At 48.7% G+C, this 16,352-nt stretch overlaps 1 protein-coding gene across 1 annotated transcript in view; it reads right to left on the bottom strand.

The window, feature by feature from the left end:
- SLC12A8 (solute carrier family 12 member 8) overlaps positions 1–13,973 on the bottom strand; it is a gene marked incomplete at both ends in the record, with an annotated part of 41,267 nt that extends 27,294 nt beyond the window's left edge. The window contains 6 exon segments of the mRNA XM_079538757.1: positions 7,086–7,317; positions 10,014–10,205; positions 10,353–10,409; positions 10,411–10,512; positions 13,264–13,410; positions 13,905–13,973. Of these exon segments, the coding sequence (XP_079394883.1) occupies positions 7,086–7,317; positions 10,014–10,205; positions 10,353–10,409; positions 10,411–10,512; positions 13,264–13,410; positions 13,905–13,973 (799 nt within the window).
- Positions 13,974–16,352: the final 2,379 nt, after the last annotated feature.

Raw genomic sequence — 16,352 nt, 5'->3', positions numbered from 1 at the left:
CAAGTTGAGGGAAGCTCTATCACAGCCCCATCCAAACTGGCCTTGAATGCTTCCAGAGATGGGGCATCCACAACCACACTGGGCACCTGTTCCACCTCACCACCCTCACAGGATCTGGATCTTTTTTGTCTGCCCTGTGACCCCAAAAGGGTCCAAGGGTGTGTGACCTGCAATAAATGCATCCCATGGGTGCCACCTCTCATCTCCTCATGTCACAGGAACCTTGGCACATCTTGGCTACAAGAGCTATCAGGTCATGGGCATCTTCATCCCCCAGAGTTCAACAGGTCTGCAACAGTGGGAGCCGGCCAGCAGCTCAAAATAGCACAGAAGCCATAATAAACAAAGGGAGCTGCTTAAATCAGTCCCTGATGTTTGTGCTGATGAAGCAATGTTCATCCTTGGGTCACCATCCCCTCCTGCAGCCAGGCAGGAGCCCTGTGGAGGGAGCACTCTTTCCTGCCCCACTCCTGCTGCAGTGCCCCATGGACCAGCACCCACCTGCTTCACCTCCAACTGGCTCCTGGGGCACGGAGACATGGAAAACCAATGACATAAGGCTGTGGGAGGAGCTGGTACTGTCATTTGGCATCTATGCTGGCTGCGCAGGTTGGTGGTTTTGAACAGTTTTTTGCAAAAAGGCAAAAAAAGACCTAACAAAAGACATTTGTTGCAGGTAGAAAATCTGAAATCTTGGTTAGGAGGAAAAAAAAAAAAAGAAAAATATTTTAATGTGGGTATTTATGAAGTCCACTTATGTTTTATATTACTTAATGCTAAGCATCAGTCTTGCCATAATACATAAAATACTTCCATGACTATTTTACATCTTGATGTGGTATCCGCTACCTGGCTTGTTCAGTACTGTTCAAACCTGCCAGAGGAAATGGTTTTGCTCATTACAAGGAGTACAAGAAGTAAACCATCCCTTGCTTCACCTTTTTCTAGGAAAATGTTTTGCATAAATGGGATACTTTATTTTGAGTGGTATTTCTTGGAAGCCATACCCAGAGTCCCTGTTGTGGGTGGCTCTGCAGAACTTCTCAGATGAAAAATTCCAGCTTTAAGAAACCAGAATTTGGGCTGAGCCAAGGCACAATTGGAGGAAAACGAATGGCACCGGAGCTGCAGAGGCAATGACACACATCCTCTGGGCTAGCTGGAGTGACTCTGTTCCTAGCTCAGAGCTACACTGGCTGCTGCCAGGGCCAAAGCCCAACCCACGTCAATTGAATCCAGTGCCTGATTTAATGGTTGACAGCTCTGCCCAAGGCAGAGGGGTTGGAATCAGATGATGTTTGAGGTCCTTTCCAACCCAAGCCATTCTATGATTCTATGAATCCCCACTTTCCCAGAGTCAGCAGTTGGACACAGTGGAACAAAACCAACTACATGCTGCCATGATCTGCATGCTCTTGTGCTATACTCACGAGTAGAACATCCCATGCTCCCACGTTCAGATATATTATCTAGATGACAATGGTATTTAAAAGAGAACTATTCCATATATATAATTTTTATTATTATTATTCTGTACCCAAACTGATTGTTTGATTTTTTTCTTATTTTATTTTGGGGAGGTTTTCAGCATCCTTGATAGAATTCACACAGCTACAGCTCAAAGCCTAGCTTCAGAACTGTGAATCAAAACTGTTCGATTTTGGAGAGGCTGAGCAAGACACTGTCACCCTAAAGGATTTTTTGTTGTCGTTTGTAGCCATTCACTGAATTCAGTTTAAATGGAAGGATACATTTTCCCTATTAAACCCACACTGTTCAGTGAACACATTTTTTCTTTGATAGAAAAGAAAACCAAGGAGAACCAGCAGGTCCCCGCACATACAACTGGGCTAAAATCTCTCACCTAAGGTCAAAGAAGGCCACGAACTGTTAACAGAAACCAGCAGGGAAGACGATGAGCAGTAGATAAGAACCCATATCCTGCAGAAAGTTTCCTCTGCAGCCCTCTGGATAGGAATGCAAATTAGAAGTGAAGTGGCTGCAGAAAGAATCCAATATCCAGAAATCATCTTTTTAAGTTAAACCCCTTAATAAGGAAAGCTGATTCAGGGCACAGCTGAACTGTGACAGGAATTAAATACTGCAGGGATGGAATACAAGGAGGCACAAAATCTCCATCATTTGAAAAGAATCATGTAGTGGCGCACACACAAAAAAATCAATGCAGTTAAATAAAGCTGTCTAGTTTAAACACAGGGACAGGGAGAGATGGAGGGATTATGGGATGCTACACACCCAGACCGTCTTGTGAAGTCCCTAGCATTAAACAATTAAACAAAAACAGAGAACCCAGAGATTTTTTCGGAGAAAGCCCATGGGAAGGCAATGTCTAATAAGGGACAAATCCCAGGGCACCATGCTGCAGCTGAGTCAGCTCCCTGCCCAGTTTGGGGATCCACCAACAGGCAGCATGGGCAGCAAGAGCATCCACCAATGAAGCCACTGAGGTGTTTTAGGGTTTAGTTGCAAGCTCGATGGAGATGAGCTTAGCAGTGCCTTGCAGGGAAACAGCAAAGGAAGTAAAGGTTAAACGAACCATGTACAAAATCGCCTCGATAAATCATGAGGGTTATCACCTATCCTGCAGCAGGGGGATATAGCAGCAGTATTTATCACACCCATACTATCACAGGCTGAACCAACAGCCTAATTCCTACTGCTGCTGCTATTAAATGAATTAAAAACTAACACCTATAAGACAAAAGCAAACCCTCTGCTGCTCCAGGGATGGACATGAGGCAGCCCTGTCTCCCAGCCTGCCCCTGAGTGCAGTGGCATGCTGTAGGATATCAACCAACATTAGGACCGTCCCCTACAGTACACACTCTAAAGATGACATTTGCTCCTGTATGGACAAAACTCAAGGGGAGCACCACAGGTGTTCAGTGAGGTTCAATACAAAAAAAAAAAAAAAAAAAAAAAAGGATATCAGCAGGTTCTCAAGTCCTTGGGAGACCCAAAGCTTCAGCAGCAGTAATGAGGGAACAGCCTGGGATAGTTGTGACTGGAACACTGAATCCCCTTATAACCTGCTTTCCAGCCTGGCTGCTCGAGGTCCGGCCAGCAGGGACAGGGCAAGAGAACAGCAATCCAGGTGGCTGCAGATTCTGAAGAAAATCCATAAGAAAGGAAAAGACAGCATCCTGCTCTCATCCCTGAGCTTTCATCCCTTCCTCACCACCGCTGCGGGAGATGCTGCTGGCAGCTGGGGACGTGGTGGAAACACACCATGCAGAAAACTGACAGGTCAAGCTACATTTTTTATCATCTTTTTTTTTTTTTTTTTTTAAACCAAATTGCCTTAAACACCTACTTCAGAGAGACTGATGTAGCTTTCCTGTCCATACCTAAACAAGCCCCCCTAACAATGTTATCACTTTTCAAAACACATCTGTGCTGCAGCTCCTAGCCCAGACAATTGGCAGGTAACCAGTTAATAAATTTCTTCTCCAGACTGTTGAATAGGCTGGCCTCCACTCAAAGGTGATGTCACTCCAATTCAATGTGCTATAATTGGAAAAACCTGGGGAAAGCAATCGCGTGTTTTTTAATAAATAAAGATCGCATTAGCAGCCTCCTGCTTTTATTCGCCACTAGCTCTACCTTGTTCAGTAGCAAAGTGGGATTTTCTGCTGCCACCCACTCCATGATTCCTACTTGGAATATGATGCCAGTTTCCAGATGTGTTTCAAGCCAGGAAGTCAGCAATCAGCCTGGATAAAGCCTCTGGGATTAGATGCAGATCATCTTCTGACACACACATCCTTCCTGCACCCTCTCTTAGAAAACGGGCACACCCCTCGTGCCCAAAAATACAATAGAGAACAGCCCAGGCCAAGCAAAATCCTCTGATTAGGAAGCTTTGATCATTTCCATGTTAAATATACGTGAATACATTTAATTGATTCAATCCATCAAAGTCTCCAAAGCATTTTAGGGATCTTTACAGCACCGATGTGTTTACAAACACATCATTTCAATAGTTGCAGGTTCCCTTTCTGCTAGAGCAGCCCCATGCAAATGTCCCCTTCGGTTCCCTTGCCTGGCAGGAGAGAGAGCATAATCTCTCCCAGGCAGCCATGAGACACCCAATGAGGAGAAATCCTTCACAAGGCTCATCCTTAGAGGAAGAAGTGAGGATAAACGTTTTTCTGAGCTCCGTGAGAATACTGTCAAAAGGCTACAAAAGAAGCAGGTGACACGAAGGATGTGGTTTGTGTGAAGAATAATCCCAACCAGCAGCTCTCTGGCAGCAGCACGCCCAGGGGCTGCAGGGGGTTGGATGCAAGCAGGGGTTATGCTCGGGGCCCCAGAGGGCTCCAAAGACTCCCAGCAGCCCCAGCATGATGAGGGACTGCCTGGGCTCCACCAGGAGAGAGGCTTGGCTCCTGCACAAGCTGCAGGAGGGGAGCCCCAGCCCAAGCAAACCTCAGGCCTTGCTCACTCAAGAAGACCCCCACCCTCCTATTATCTAACACCCTGCCAACAGAATCCATATTTTTAATTTTTTCCCTCTTCTAAGAACATTAAAGAGGCTGTTGTTGGGGGGCACTTTTGCTTGTATTGCGACTCCTTTCATCTCACCACCAAAACAAAGCACAACCCAATTAACACCAGATCTCCCCCCAAATAACCCCACCCCTCCCCATTTGCTCCCACAGAGCCGCTGGGCTGTAGCAGGGTACCTGTGAGCAACTGCCAAAACAGGAAAGCAGGCGCCTAATTGAAGGGAGTATTTGGGAGTCACCCTACACAAAAATTAGCAGAGATATGCTAGGAAAATAAAAGTGTGGGCACTAACAGCGGTCTTATCTTCTTTTTCCATGACTCTAATGCTCAGTACGTGAAGAGGCCAAAAAGTTTCACACGATGTTCTGAGGAGTTGGTTGCGGACAGACAGCATCCTCTCTTTTATGTTCACTGCTCCCCCTCAGAGTAACACAGACTGGTTTTGAAGCAAGGATCTACGGCATTTATGCAAGCCAAGAAACCCAAGCACCCTAGTTCTGCCTGCAACACGTTATTCAGCAGCATAGTGGACACAAGGTCCCATCTGTCTGCTCTCAATTCACCTGCATTAGGTTTAGCAAGAAGAGAAAGCCATGAGGAGACATGGGGGGGAGAGAGGGGAGGGGGCAGCAGGCTACAAGAGGGTGACCGTTTCTGGAGGTTACACTGAGCTTGGGTTGGTTCAGAGCCTGGCAGAAAGATGGCATGGGAGCCCCTCTCCTTACCACCTACCCCTTTCCTTACCATCTACCCCTCACAGTAACCTGGGACTATGTCCATCACTAGGGAAGCACTGGCTGGATCCAATGGGGAAATTTAGAGTTCCATGGCCCCCAAAAGAAGCTCTGGATCTTGGGACCATGCCAATGTCTGGGGCTAAGCAGGAGGGATGCTGCAGCCTGGTGGCACCTGGGCAAGGCAAGTCTGATTCCGAGTGCCAGTGATTCTCACCTTTTGTTGGCTTGTTTGTTTTTCCCTGTAACATAAATACACAAACTTTTCCTGCCTTTGCTCTTTACAGCTTCTCCATGCAGTGCCTCTCAGGATTCCTGGCTCTATTCCGAGGTTGAACCCCGCAGCCTCCACAGGGACAGCCACATCTGGAAAAGGGACCGCAGCCCCGAGTGCTCCCCACAGCAGGACAAGCCGTGGAGAGGGAAAGGAGAAAGCAGCGGGAAGTCCTGCTGAGAACCCCTTTTGTCTAAATAGGGCCTGTCCTCCGACTAAAAATAAAGGCTAACCACAGGAAGGGAGTGAGAGCTTGGCCCACATCCCATGTTGTGCATGCCTGGGTGTGAGGTTGAGGAACGGGGGGGATGAGCGAGGGGCCCCCACCCAGCGCAACCACACATGGGCTCGGGCGCCAGGCCCTTGGGATGGACAGGCACACTCATGGAGGTTAAACCCAAGCAGACAGTGCTTGGCGGCGGCACAGACCTCCAGCATCTTCCCCGACCTGCTCACACCCCTCCCAGCATGGGTGGGAAGGCGCTCTGCTAACGGGTGCACAGGAGAGGCCCAGGCCCACAGAGGCCATGCTCACTGTTGGTGCTGACGCACCACTCAGAGGCCTGCTGGGGAAATGCAGCACCCAGCCCAAGCTCAGACCGTCCTCTTAAACAGAAGCTGAATTAAAAAAAAACAAAAAAACAAAAAAACAACACAGAAGCTAACAAAAAACCTTCATTCTCTTTCCTTATAGGTCTCTGGGTCTATACCAAGGTCACCCCTGAGCACTAAGGGAATGCAAACCCGCATGGTTTCCTTTAGAAAAGGACTTCTGCGCACAGCAGCTGCTTGGAGCAGGCTAGCTGCTTTCCCTTCAAGACATGCCAACTATTCCACACTGAACACATGCTAAATACGAAATGCAGATGCCTTTCCACAAGCTGCTTTAGTGGGTTTCTTGAACTTTCCCCCCTTACGATGCTTTTTGATGCAGCAGAACTCAAGAAAAAGGTGACACCTTCTGTTTACTCAGCTAATTACACTTAGTGACTGCTGCAGGGCTGGCTGCAGTGCTCATGAGCTCCTTACAGTCTGCGGTGGGCTCCCAACCAGCATCTCTAGGGATGAAGACACAGAGAGGGGAAGGGTGTTCAGGGAACTCCATCCCTCTGCCTTGCCCTTGCCCAGCTGCCCCCACTAAACCTGCCTCATGCTGGGGACCCCACAGCAGGCTGCTGTCAGGCTGGGGAAAGGTAACAGAGGATACTCTTCGAAACCCCAGCAACTTCCTTCTCCATACCACTAGCCTCTGCCCTGGGCAAGGAATTCAGCAGTGCTTTCTCAGCTGGGCAGCCCAGAGCTAGTGTCAGCTGCACATCACACTGCCAAGGCTTAAAGGATGCCCCAGGCTTCCAGAGAAAAAAACTCCTCCATACAAAGTTGTAATGGTCATGGGCAATCTGCTCTAAGAGGCCCTGCTGCCACATCTGATAGCCCTGAGCACTACCTCTGCCTGGATGCGTGTGTACCTTCACAAAGTTGCCTATACAGAAAACCCCAGAAGAACCAACACCCATTTCCCCAGTGCTCAGGACCGTCAGCTTTACCCGGATCGAGGTGTGAAAAGGACCCGATGACAAAGTCCAGCGTTGAGACAGCCAGCAGGAAGAGCAGCAGGAGCTGGAGGCGGATGATCCACTTCACCCCTGCCAGGTTGATCCCGAGCAGCCCCAGCAGCACCGCCAGGGAAATGCCTCGCACTGCCCAGATGTTGCTGAGGTTCAGTACATCCGCGATGGACTCTGCAAAGCCAGTGATGTACATGGCACCTGCAACACACTGAAGGACAGAGGTCTGTAAGTATTCTGTGGGTGCAGTGCCTGCAGCAGGGCTCAGCCTGCTGTTGCCACACTGCAGTGTTTAAGGTGACTCTGGCCTACAGGCACTGAACCCTACTGCCACAACAGAGGACAATGTCAAGGCAGTGTGGGTAAGATACTGTATGTACTGCCTGAGTCAACACAGTAGCAACCAGCAACTTTCCCCTCGCTTTAAAATGTACCTCCAATTAACATTCCAAGAGAAACCTCTCTGGCTTATCCGAGGAAGAAGAGGATGAGTCAATCTTTTTAGCTTCTTCTATTTCTCTGAAAGAAAGGCTCCTAGTTAAGCACCTGCCTGAACAGCAGCCACATGCTTCTCCTCTCCCTGCTTCCTAGGGTGTACTTTTAACTCTGTATTTAGCTTGGATGTAAAGCCTGATGCTTCACTGGCTCCCTGTCTCCTGGAAGGGAGCCTGCACATTTGAGGAGTGCATATTGTGCAGTCCGTGCTCCCCAAGCACTTGGGAAACCTGTTTATTTCCCTTACTCTTCCTGGGTGGCCAGCAGTCCATATGATGGGACATCCGCAGCACAAGAAAACAGCTGCAGGTTCAGCCCTCAGATCACCCTGTGGGGCAGCAACCCCAATTCCAGAGGTTTCCAGGATGGGCATTTCAGCAACACTCCCTTTCAGCACACAGCATAGCTGGCAAACCAAGCCAGGGTATGCAGTTGCACATCAGTACCAGTAAGGGTTGTTAGGAGGACACTCAGAAAGGAGCAGAGCAGGAAGGAGATTCAACATCTCAAACATCCTTTAAGCCTACCCTTCAATAAAACACGATATCTCCAGATCAGGGGTCAAGTGTCTGTGAAGTCCCCAGTCCACCTTGCACAGTAACAGGATACCACCCCACTGGCCCTGCAACAAGGGGTTCTTTCTTGGGGCTTGAACTACCTATCTTGAAATCAGAACAGAATGTCTAGGCTGAATGCTTGCAGAAATCAGTTCCTTAAGAGCCTTTGCAAGACACACACTTTGCTGGCTGAAGAACATAACAGATTTGTAACACCCAGACAAGTGCTACCTTTACATTTGCTTTCAGCAGAAAGCTATTTTAGGGCTACAAATCCTTTCTTTCTTTGAACAGCTCTTACTGTGAGCCTCTTCAGAAAATGAGACTGCTTAGAAGAGCATCAAACCCCAGCCCTGCAGCCCAAGCTGCCATGACCAAGCACATGCTGATCTGTAGAGGAGCTGGTATAGGCATGCTGGACCTGATTAGGGGAGATTCAAGGTTAACATTAGGAAAAATTTCTTCTCAGAAACAGTGGAGATGCACTGGAATGGGCTGCCCAGGGCGGGGATGGAGTCACCGTCCCTGGAGGTGTTCAAGAGCTGTGTGTGGAGATGTGGCAGAGGGACACGGTTAGCGGGCATGGTGGGGGATGGTTTGAGGTTGAACTTGATGATCTTAGTGGTCTTTTCCAATCTCAACAATCCTGTGATCAAGCATTTCCTCCAGCGCATCACAAGAGGACCCCACGCTGGGTTCCAGCCCATCTCTGCAGCATGCCCCAGGATGCTGAGCAACCTCTCATTACTGAAGGCAGCAAGACCACGTACCCAGTTCCTGCGCCACTTCTGACCAGTTACAGCTCTCTGTGTGCAGCTTGCAGCAGAGATGCAGCTCACAGCTATTGCAGAAAAAGGCAGATAAAGTCCGCTGAGCACAGCCAGAGAGAAGGGAAACACATCAGCTTTCGGGAGCACGCAAAGCATTTCTCCTCAAGCTGCCAATTCCCACCCCGCAGCCCCCATGCGAGCTGGACGCCTCACTACAGGATGGGGCTGCCAGAGGCCAGGTTTTACGACACCTGGGAGAGGCTGCAACCTGATTGCTTTCCCAGACAGGGTCCACTTAGAGAGCAGGAGTGGAAAATATTACAGGAAGGATTCTCATGTGTGGCCCATTTCCATATCTTGGCTTATAAGTGCGTTCAATTTGTATTTTATGGACACTTGCTTTTAATCTGAAGTGAAAGGAGAAGAGGGGATTCTTTTTGGTTTGTGTTTTTTAAGGGTTTTCAGAGATTGCTGCAAGTCAGTCATTTTAAAACAAACTTCAATAAAAATTCTTGCCTGCTCACCACACTTCAGACTGTTCATAACATCTTTACAGGGGGAGGGGGTTAAGTTATCACAGATTTAAGAGATTATTTTCCACTCTTTATGTTTACTACACATGCATTTCAGAGCTCCGCCACCATGGCTCCTCGGGGCCATTCAAAAAATACAGAAGTTGTGACTCTCAAAATACCACCTTCCCTCTGCCCAGCTCCCATCACACACCAGCTCCACTTCTGCCCCATTTGGAGAAACAATCAAGGCTAGCCTGGTCCACATGTACCCCCACATCCCCAAGGGCATAGTGAGCACATAAAAGCCAACATGGCAGCCCAGAGGGCTCTTTGCTTTAGGTGGCCACCCTGGCCACTGCCTTTCCATTGGATTGATGTCTCCTTAAGGGCAAGGCCTGTCTTGGCACCAAGGGTACTTTGGGAATGAAATGCACATTCTGCACAAAAACCAACTCCTCTGCCATTTAAACTATGCCAAGTGCCATTTGGCCTGCTCTTACGGATGCATTTAGAAAGACTGATAAGTTTTCTAGTTTTTCTTTTTAATTATCTTCTCACGTTTCTAATTACCTGGCCAAAAATATAAAGGAGCCCAATGGTCCCCCCAACTTGACCTCCAAGGACAGTAGAGATCATGGAGTAGACGCCTCCACTTCCAATGCTGCACTTCTCACAGACCCCAATTCCAGATAGGATTGTCACCAGAGCAACCAGGACCACAAAGGACACCAGAAACATGCCCATCACAACACCAGTGTTCCCCTGCAATGAGAAAACAATAACAAAAAATAACTCACACAAGAAAAATTGGTTGAGACAGAAAAAGGACCCAGCCACTTCTAGTTACTTGTGATCAATGGCTATGAAGTCATTACGGATTAAAAGGAAGAGCAAAACCTCAACACACACCCTAATTATGTAATTAATGTAACTGATTGCTAAATTCACAGATCTTATTGATGTCCTTTTGAAGGAGAGCTGCCTCGTCCTGTGGCTGGACAGACCCTTCCATGATAAGGCTCTGCTCCATCACTGGGCTCCTGCATGAATCACTGATTCCGGCTTCTGGCTGAGAAAGGATGATGCCAAACAATGACTCAATGACCACGGGGAGGGGGTTGCTGCCATTGCCATGTTTCATTATGTTTGAGAATGAAATATTAACCAAAAACAAACAAACAGAACACTTTCAAAACAAAAAGCAGTTTCAAAACCAAATGCTTGGGATTTGTGACAACTGATCTATTAAAATCATCACACTGGAATTTTAATTTATCACAACATTACCTTTAAAAGCTGCAATCCTCCCAAACGATAACAAAGAACAAAACCCCCAGGGAAACACTGCCTGGAAAATAAATAATGCGCTCATAGGCCAGCACACGTGGGGCTTTATCTGCCCGATGTATGCAAAGTAGCAGGTGGCTCTCACACTCAATTTCCTCACACGCATTTTCTGCGAAGGATTTCACCCTGCTGATAAAAACTTCCTTCCTGCTCCAGGCAGAGGAAGCGCCAGGGAGGAGCGGCTGCAGCCAAAGGTGTAGGGTGAGCAGCAAAGCCTGCCTGCAGTGCAGGGTACGCTGCTTGGGGCGCTCCATTTGTGGTTGCATTTCCTATGTGCAGTGAAAGCATGCCTTCCACAGAGCCAAGGAGAAGGCACTTAGTTCCTCCATGCAAATTCAAGTGCCTCTTCTGCACTCAGGACCTTCCAAACCTCTCTCTCACAGCTCTAATTTATTTTCCAAAAGTTTTGCTCCGTGCTCCAGCCCACCTTCCCCTGCTGACAAATTGCTTAGTCCAGCACACTGCCAGCCCAACTGCATCATCAGAAGCCTCTCCCAGTGCCCAGTTCACGTCTGGCCTCACTTCCTCTGCCTCGACTCGTGTTTCAGGCCCTGTCCCATCGCTCCTCTCTATCCTTGCTCCCTCTCCTCCCACTCCAATAGTTTCTGAGGTCATGCTAGCCTTGATATGGGTTTGTTTATTACCAGCACTGCTTCTCATCCTTGGGATTGGTTGAAATCCCAGATCTCTTTTTTTTTTTTTCCCTTCTTTTTGCAAAACAACAGAAACATATCCAGGATGTTACTATCATCATAAAATCCTATTTTGGTTCAGCATCCCGTGGCCTTTGACAGGGCTTTATCTGGTCAGTGGGGAACAGAGCCAAGATTTGTTACAAATGCAGCTGCTTGCAGGGTCAGCCCAAAGCCCAATTCAACCCGACACTCCTTTAAAAGGACAATTGTTCCTTTTCCTCCATAGCTTATCCTAAGGTTAAAAGGGTTAATAAATACGACACGCTTCAGTTAAAAAGAAAAAAAAAAAAAGCACACACATGCAAACATACACATGGCCTTGGGCTTTTCCAGATCCTGGAGGAGGCACCGGGCAAGCGCAGCAGCTGGTTAATGGGCAACGTGGGGCTTTAGGCAGAATAAAGGTTTAACATCGGGGCCAGAAGAGACCTAACTCCTTCCAACAGAACACCAGTGGGAGGAAGGCAGAACTGGGAGGCAAAAGCCCTGATTACTTATGCATGCATGCTGGAAGGATGGAGAGTAAGTGGGCAGCACAGTGGTGCAGCAGTTACTGAATACATGTGGAAGACTGAGGTCCCCTGCAACTGCAGGTGTTACTAACTCCAGCTCTGAAAATCTGCAGCAAAAGCCTGACAAATGGATCCATGTATGTGCGTCCTCTGCTACGTGTGCTCTGCCAGCCTTGACTTCTCCTCCCTTCCTTTTCACGCTGTCTTCCAGCTGTTCCAGTTTTTATTTACTTACTTCATTTTTATTTGCGCTCGTTCCGGCAGTAATTTGCTTTCAGAGGAGATATGGAGGAAATCAGATCAAGAAAAGTGAAGCTAAGATAATCATCCCGGTTTCTTCAGCTTGCAGTTCCCACCAAAAAGCACGAGCCATGTTTCAGCTGGAAGAGGTGAAGCAAAGAGCACAGCACCCATGCACTGACCCACCACAGATCAGTGGAATGCAGGGTTGGGGTTTGCACCCTATTGTCAGCGAGGGAACAGCCCCACTGCATCTCAGCTGCCCTATGGATTCACCTGATTCTGTAGCTCTGCGGGTCTCAATATTCCCTTTTGATGCCTTCAGTGAAGCAGTGTTCAATATAAAGTGCAAGCTTCCTTTTGGAAAATGTTCACTGTGACACAAACTTGCACTTGTGATGCAGACTGAGCCTGAAGCTCAAATTCCAATACTCCCTGGAGATGCTTTCCTTTTACTGAGGGGAAATTTTAAGGGACAGCACAACAAATTGCAGCAGGAACAGTTCCACACTGCAGTGCAAGAGAGAAGAGGCAGGCCCCAACCCTGCATAAGTCATTGGGTTCATACAAAGGAGCCCCTTGGGCAGTGAGGACACTTCCACCTGGCTGTGGACTGCCCATCTGAGACACACTAGGGACCCCAAGTAATGCAGTTATGTTTGGAAGAGATCTGCTCTGGTGGTACTGGGAAGATGTTAAATTAGCTCTACCTGCAGTAATGTGCTTTGCCTGAAAAGCAATTCTTCTGCCTCAACAGCACAACATCAGGACGTCCCAAGCTACTGTCTAGGCTGGTGGTTGTGGTGCTGCTTTCTTTTTCTGAAAGCTAAAACAGGAACACTTAAAAATACCACCTTCCATTTTTGTGGATCCTTCTAAAAAGCTAGGAAATACCAGAGGACTTCACCAATTCATTGCCTATGAGCATCACAAAACCAAGAACACTCAGGTTCTGATGGAGAAGAGAGGTGAGGAGAAAATGATCTATTCCCACTCTTATGTTCAACCGAATCAGCCCTCACTCACCACAAGCCATCCTGTCCTCAGGAAAAGAACCACTCCAAAAATGTTGATCATGCAGGAGGTGAAGACGCCATCCCATGTCCCAAAAAGCACCGGCTCCCACACGAACAGCTGGATCTTCCACCAGGGCCTGCTCTGTGTTTGGGATTCCTGCAGGAAAGCAAAGCCTTTAGTTTCATCCCTTACACTCTACACGCAGGCTGCAGAAGTGGTGTGAAGATCAGTGACCATTATAGTCACGTGGCTTGCCATCAACAAGTGTGAAGATGTGACTTAGCTCCAACTTGGAAGCGGTGTGTTTTGGGAGGCCAGGCTGGATGGGGCTTTGGGCAATCTGACTTAGTAGGTGGCAACTAGCCCATGGCATGGGATTAGAACTGGATGAGCTTTGAAAACCCCATCAAAAAGAACAGGGTCAATGCAGCATCTCTTGGAGCAGAAGACAAACTAGGTTGGATAGACTGGGGCTGGAAGAATAGGTTCAAATAGCTCTGTCATCACACAAAGCCAATAGATTAGGGATGAGGACACTGAGTTTCTAGAGGAGATAAAGGACATGTGCAAATTTCAGAGCTGCTGAAGCCAACAGCTGAAACCTCAGGGGACGTGCAGCTGGGCTGCAAGGGGAGCTGGCTCTCACGTACCTGCTGGGCCTCCTCGTGGAACAGCTCCTGCACGTGGCCCTCCCCTCTGGCATCATGTGGCATGTTCATCATGCCCTTTACACTCCCTCTGCCTTTGGCTGGTGGGTCTGAGCCCAGCACGTCAGCTCTTCTCCTCTGTCAAGCTCCTGCAGCGCCCAATTCCCTGCTGTAGGTTCATGGTCTTACTGCACTTCCTGTGGAAGGAGGACAGACAGAAGGCACTGCTGCTGTTTCTCAGTCTGCAGAAGCGCGAGGCTATTAACCAACCAGAGCCAACGGCTGATGCTGAACCACAGAGTGCAACACCACCACAATACTCTCTCAACTCTAACACTTAACAGCCCTTGGTGGGCTTTGCTCAGTCCTTTCCTGCTCCTGGCAACCCCAGCATCCTGCAGCACTAGCTTCACAGCTTCCTTATGTGCTGTCTGGGAGAAGTATTTCCTTTCACTTGGCTTTAAATCTGGCGCCTGCTCATTCTATTCCATTCTTCCGTGCTGTTATGACATGACAGAGCACTTCCCAGCATCACTAACAGTTGCACAGCACTTATCACCTTCCCATCCACTGCACTGTTCTGCAGACTAGAGCCCGCCTCTATATTCTCTGCCTGACAGAGGGCCCTGCTACCCCTCTCTCTTCCAGTGCAGTGCAAGGATGGTAAAGGAAAGGTGATGGTGAGTCAGCCTCTTCTTCCTGGTAAAAGCCATAGGACAAGAGATAATGACCTTAAGTTGAGCTAGGGAGGTTCGGGTTGCATGTCAGGAACTATTTCTTCTCAGAAAGAATGGAACAGCAGTGGCACAGGCTGCCCAGGGATGTGATGGAGTCACTGTCAGTGGAGGTGTTCCAGAACCATGGAGATGTGGCATTCAGGGATGTGGTCAGTAGGCATGGGTTGATGGCTGGTGTCAATGACCTTAGAGGTCATTTCCAACCTTAATGATTCTATGACCCTACCAAAAGGGAAAAGCTGGCACAAGCACTTCTCTGGAGGTTTCGTTCCTGGAGTTGACCCAGTAGGAACCACTGCCCTCCTAGATATCTATGGCCACACAGCTGAGGGTTTCCTTCTTTTTTCTCAGTTAGAGGACTCCAAATCCATACGCAGACAACGTTCTCCTAACGTCACCCCCTCTTCCATTATTTAATTCTACAGCTACTTACACACCTGGATGGATGCATTACACACTGGATGGACACATCCCTTTAGCCTGTAGAGCAACTGAGGCAAGCACCACACGCAGGCAGGGCATAAGCTACAACAGTGAGAGGCAAGCACACAGCCATGGCAATCAGAATGACAGAACCCTTTCTAATTTAGGAGTTAATTGATAGCTGAATCCTGAAGCTTCTACTAAAGACACCAAGCAGTCTGTGAAAAAAAAAAAACATCTGACTGCAGGGCCCTGAGTGAGACAGGAACGCAAAGGAAATAAGGCAGCAGAACACTGCTGCGCATGGGAGCTTCCAACCTGCTCAAGGTTGTTCACCTGTTATTCACTCACCCCAACAGCCACAAACACTGTGTGAGCACAGCTCCACACACTACAAGCCCTGGGACCCCCACAGGGCCCTGCCCTGCAATGTCCCACACGTGGTGGGATCAATTGCTCAGCATTGCTGGGGAAGCAGCCCCGGTCCATCTCACTGCTGCAGCTTCCTTTTCCTATTTCCTTATTTTATTTTCCTTTCCTTTCCTTCCTCCCCCTCCCCCCCCCCATTTTTTTTTCCTTTCCCCTCTTTCTCTGCTTGCTTTTCCCCCTTTCTGCCTCTCTTTTTGCTTGCTTTTCCTCCTTTTTCCCTCTTTTTTTCTTCCTTTTTTTTTTTTTTTTGCTTCCTTTTCCCCCATTTTTGTTCTTATTTTTGGTTTGTTTGTTTTTCTTTATTTTCCCTCACTTTTGTCTCTTTTTTTGCTTTCTTTTCTCCCTTCCCTATCCCCACCCGCAGCACAGTCCCAGCCCCCAGCACCTCCCACCCTCACCCCCCTGTTTCCCCCCGGTCCCACCGCTCACCAGCCGCCCGCAGCCGTTCCCCGGCACCGCCTCCTCCCGCCGGGGGGGGGGCCCGGGAGGCCGCCACGTGTGCCGGTGCGCACCCTCTGCCCGCCCTCCTTTACGTCGGGAGTCGGCCCGAATGGAGGCAGCAGCTAGCAGCGTGCAGGTAGGTAGGATGTCCGTGCCGAGGTGCCGGAGGGACGGCCTCCAGCACGGGGCAGTGGTGCTGCAGTTCCACAAGGGAGCGGCCGCCTCCCGCTTCCACGTCCCTGCGTAGAGAATCGACCGATCGATGGGCTGATCGTCGAGTCCAACTCCTGGTTCTACGCAGGGCCATCCGAAAGTCAGACCGTCTGACCGAGAGCTCCGTTTGCTTCCAAAAGAAAGCAAATTCAGCCTATTTCAAGACGGCTCGGTAATAAGGCAAGGCAATGATTTTCCAGCTCACAGA

This window comes from Tetrao urogallus, assembly GCF_951394365.1.
Source record: "Tetrao urogallus genome assembly, chromosome: 8".
Classification (NCBI taxonomy): domain Eukaryota; kingdom Metazoa; phylum Chordata; class Aves; order Galliformes; family Phasianidae; genus Tetrao; species Tetrao urogallus.
The sequence above is the reverse complement of the archived record's forward strand: the minus strand, read 5'-3'. Positions and strand labels throughout refer to the sequence as shown.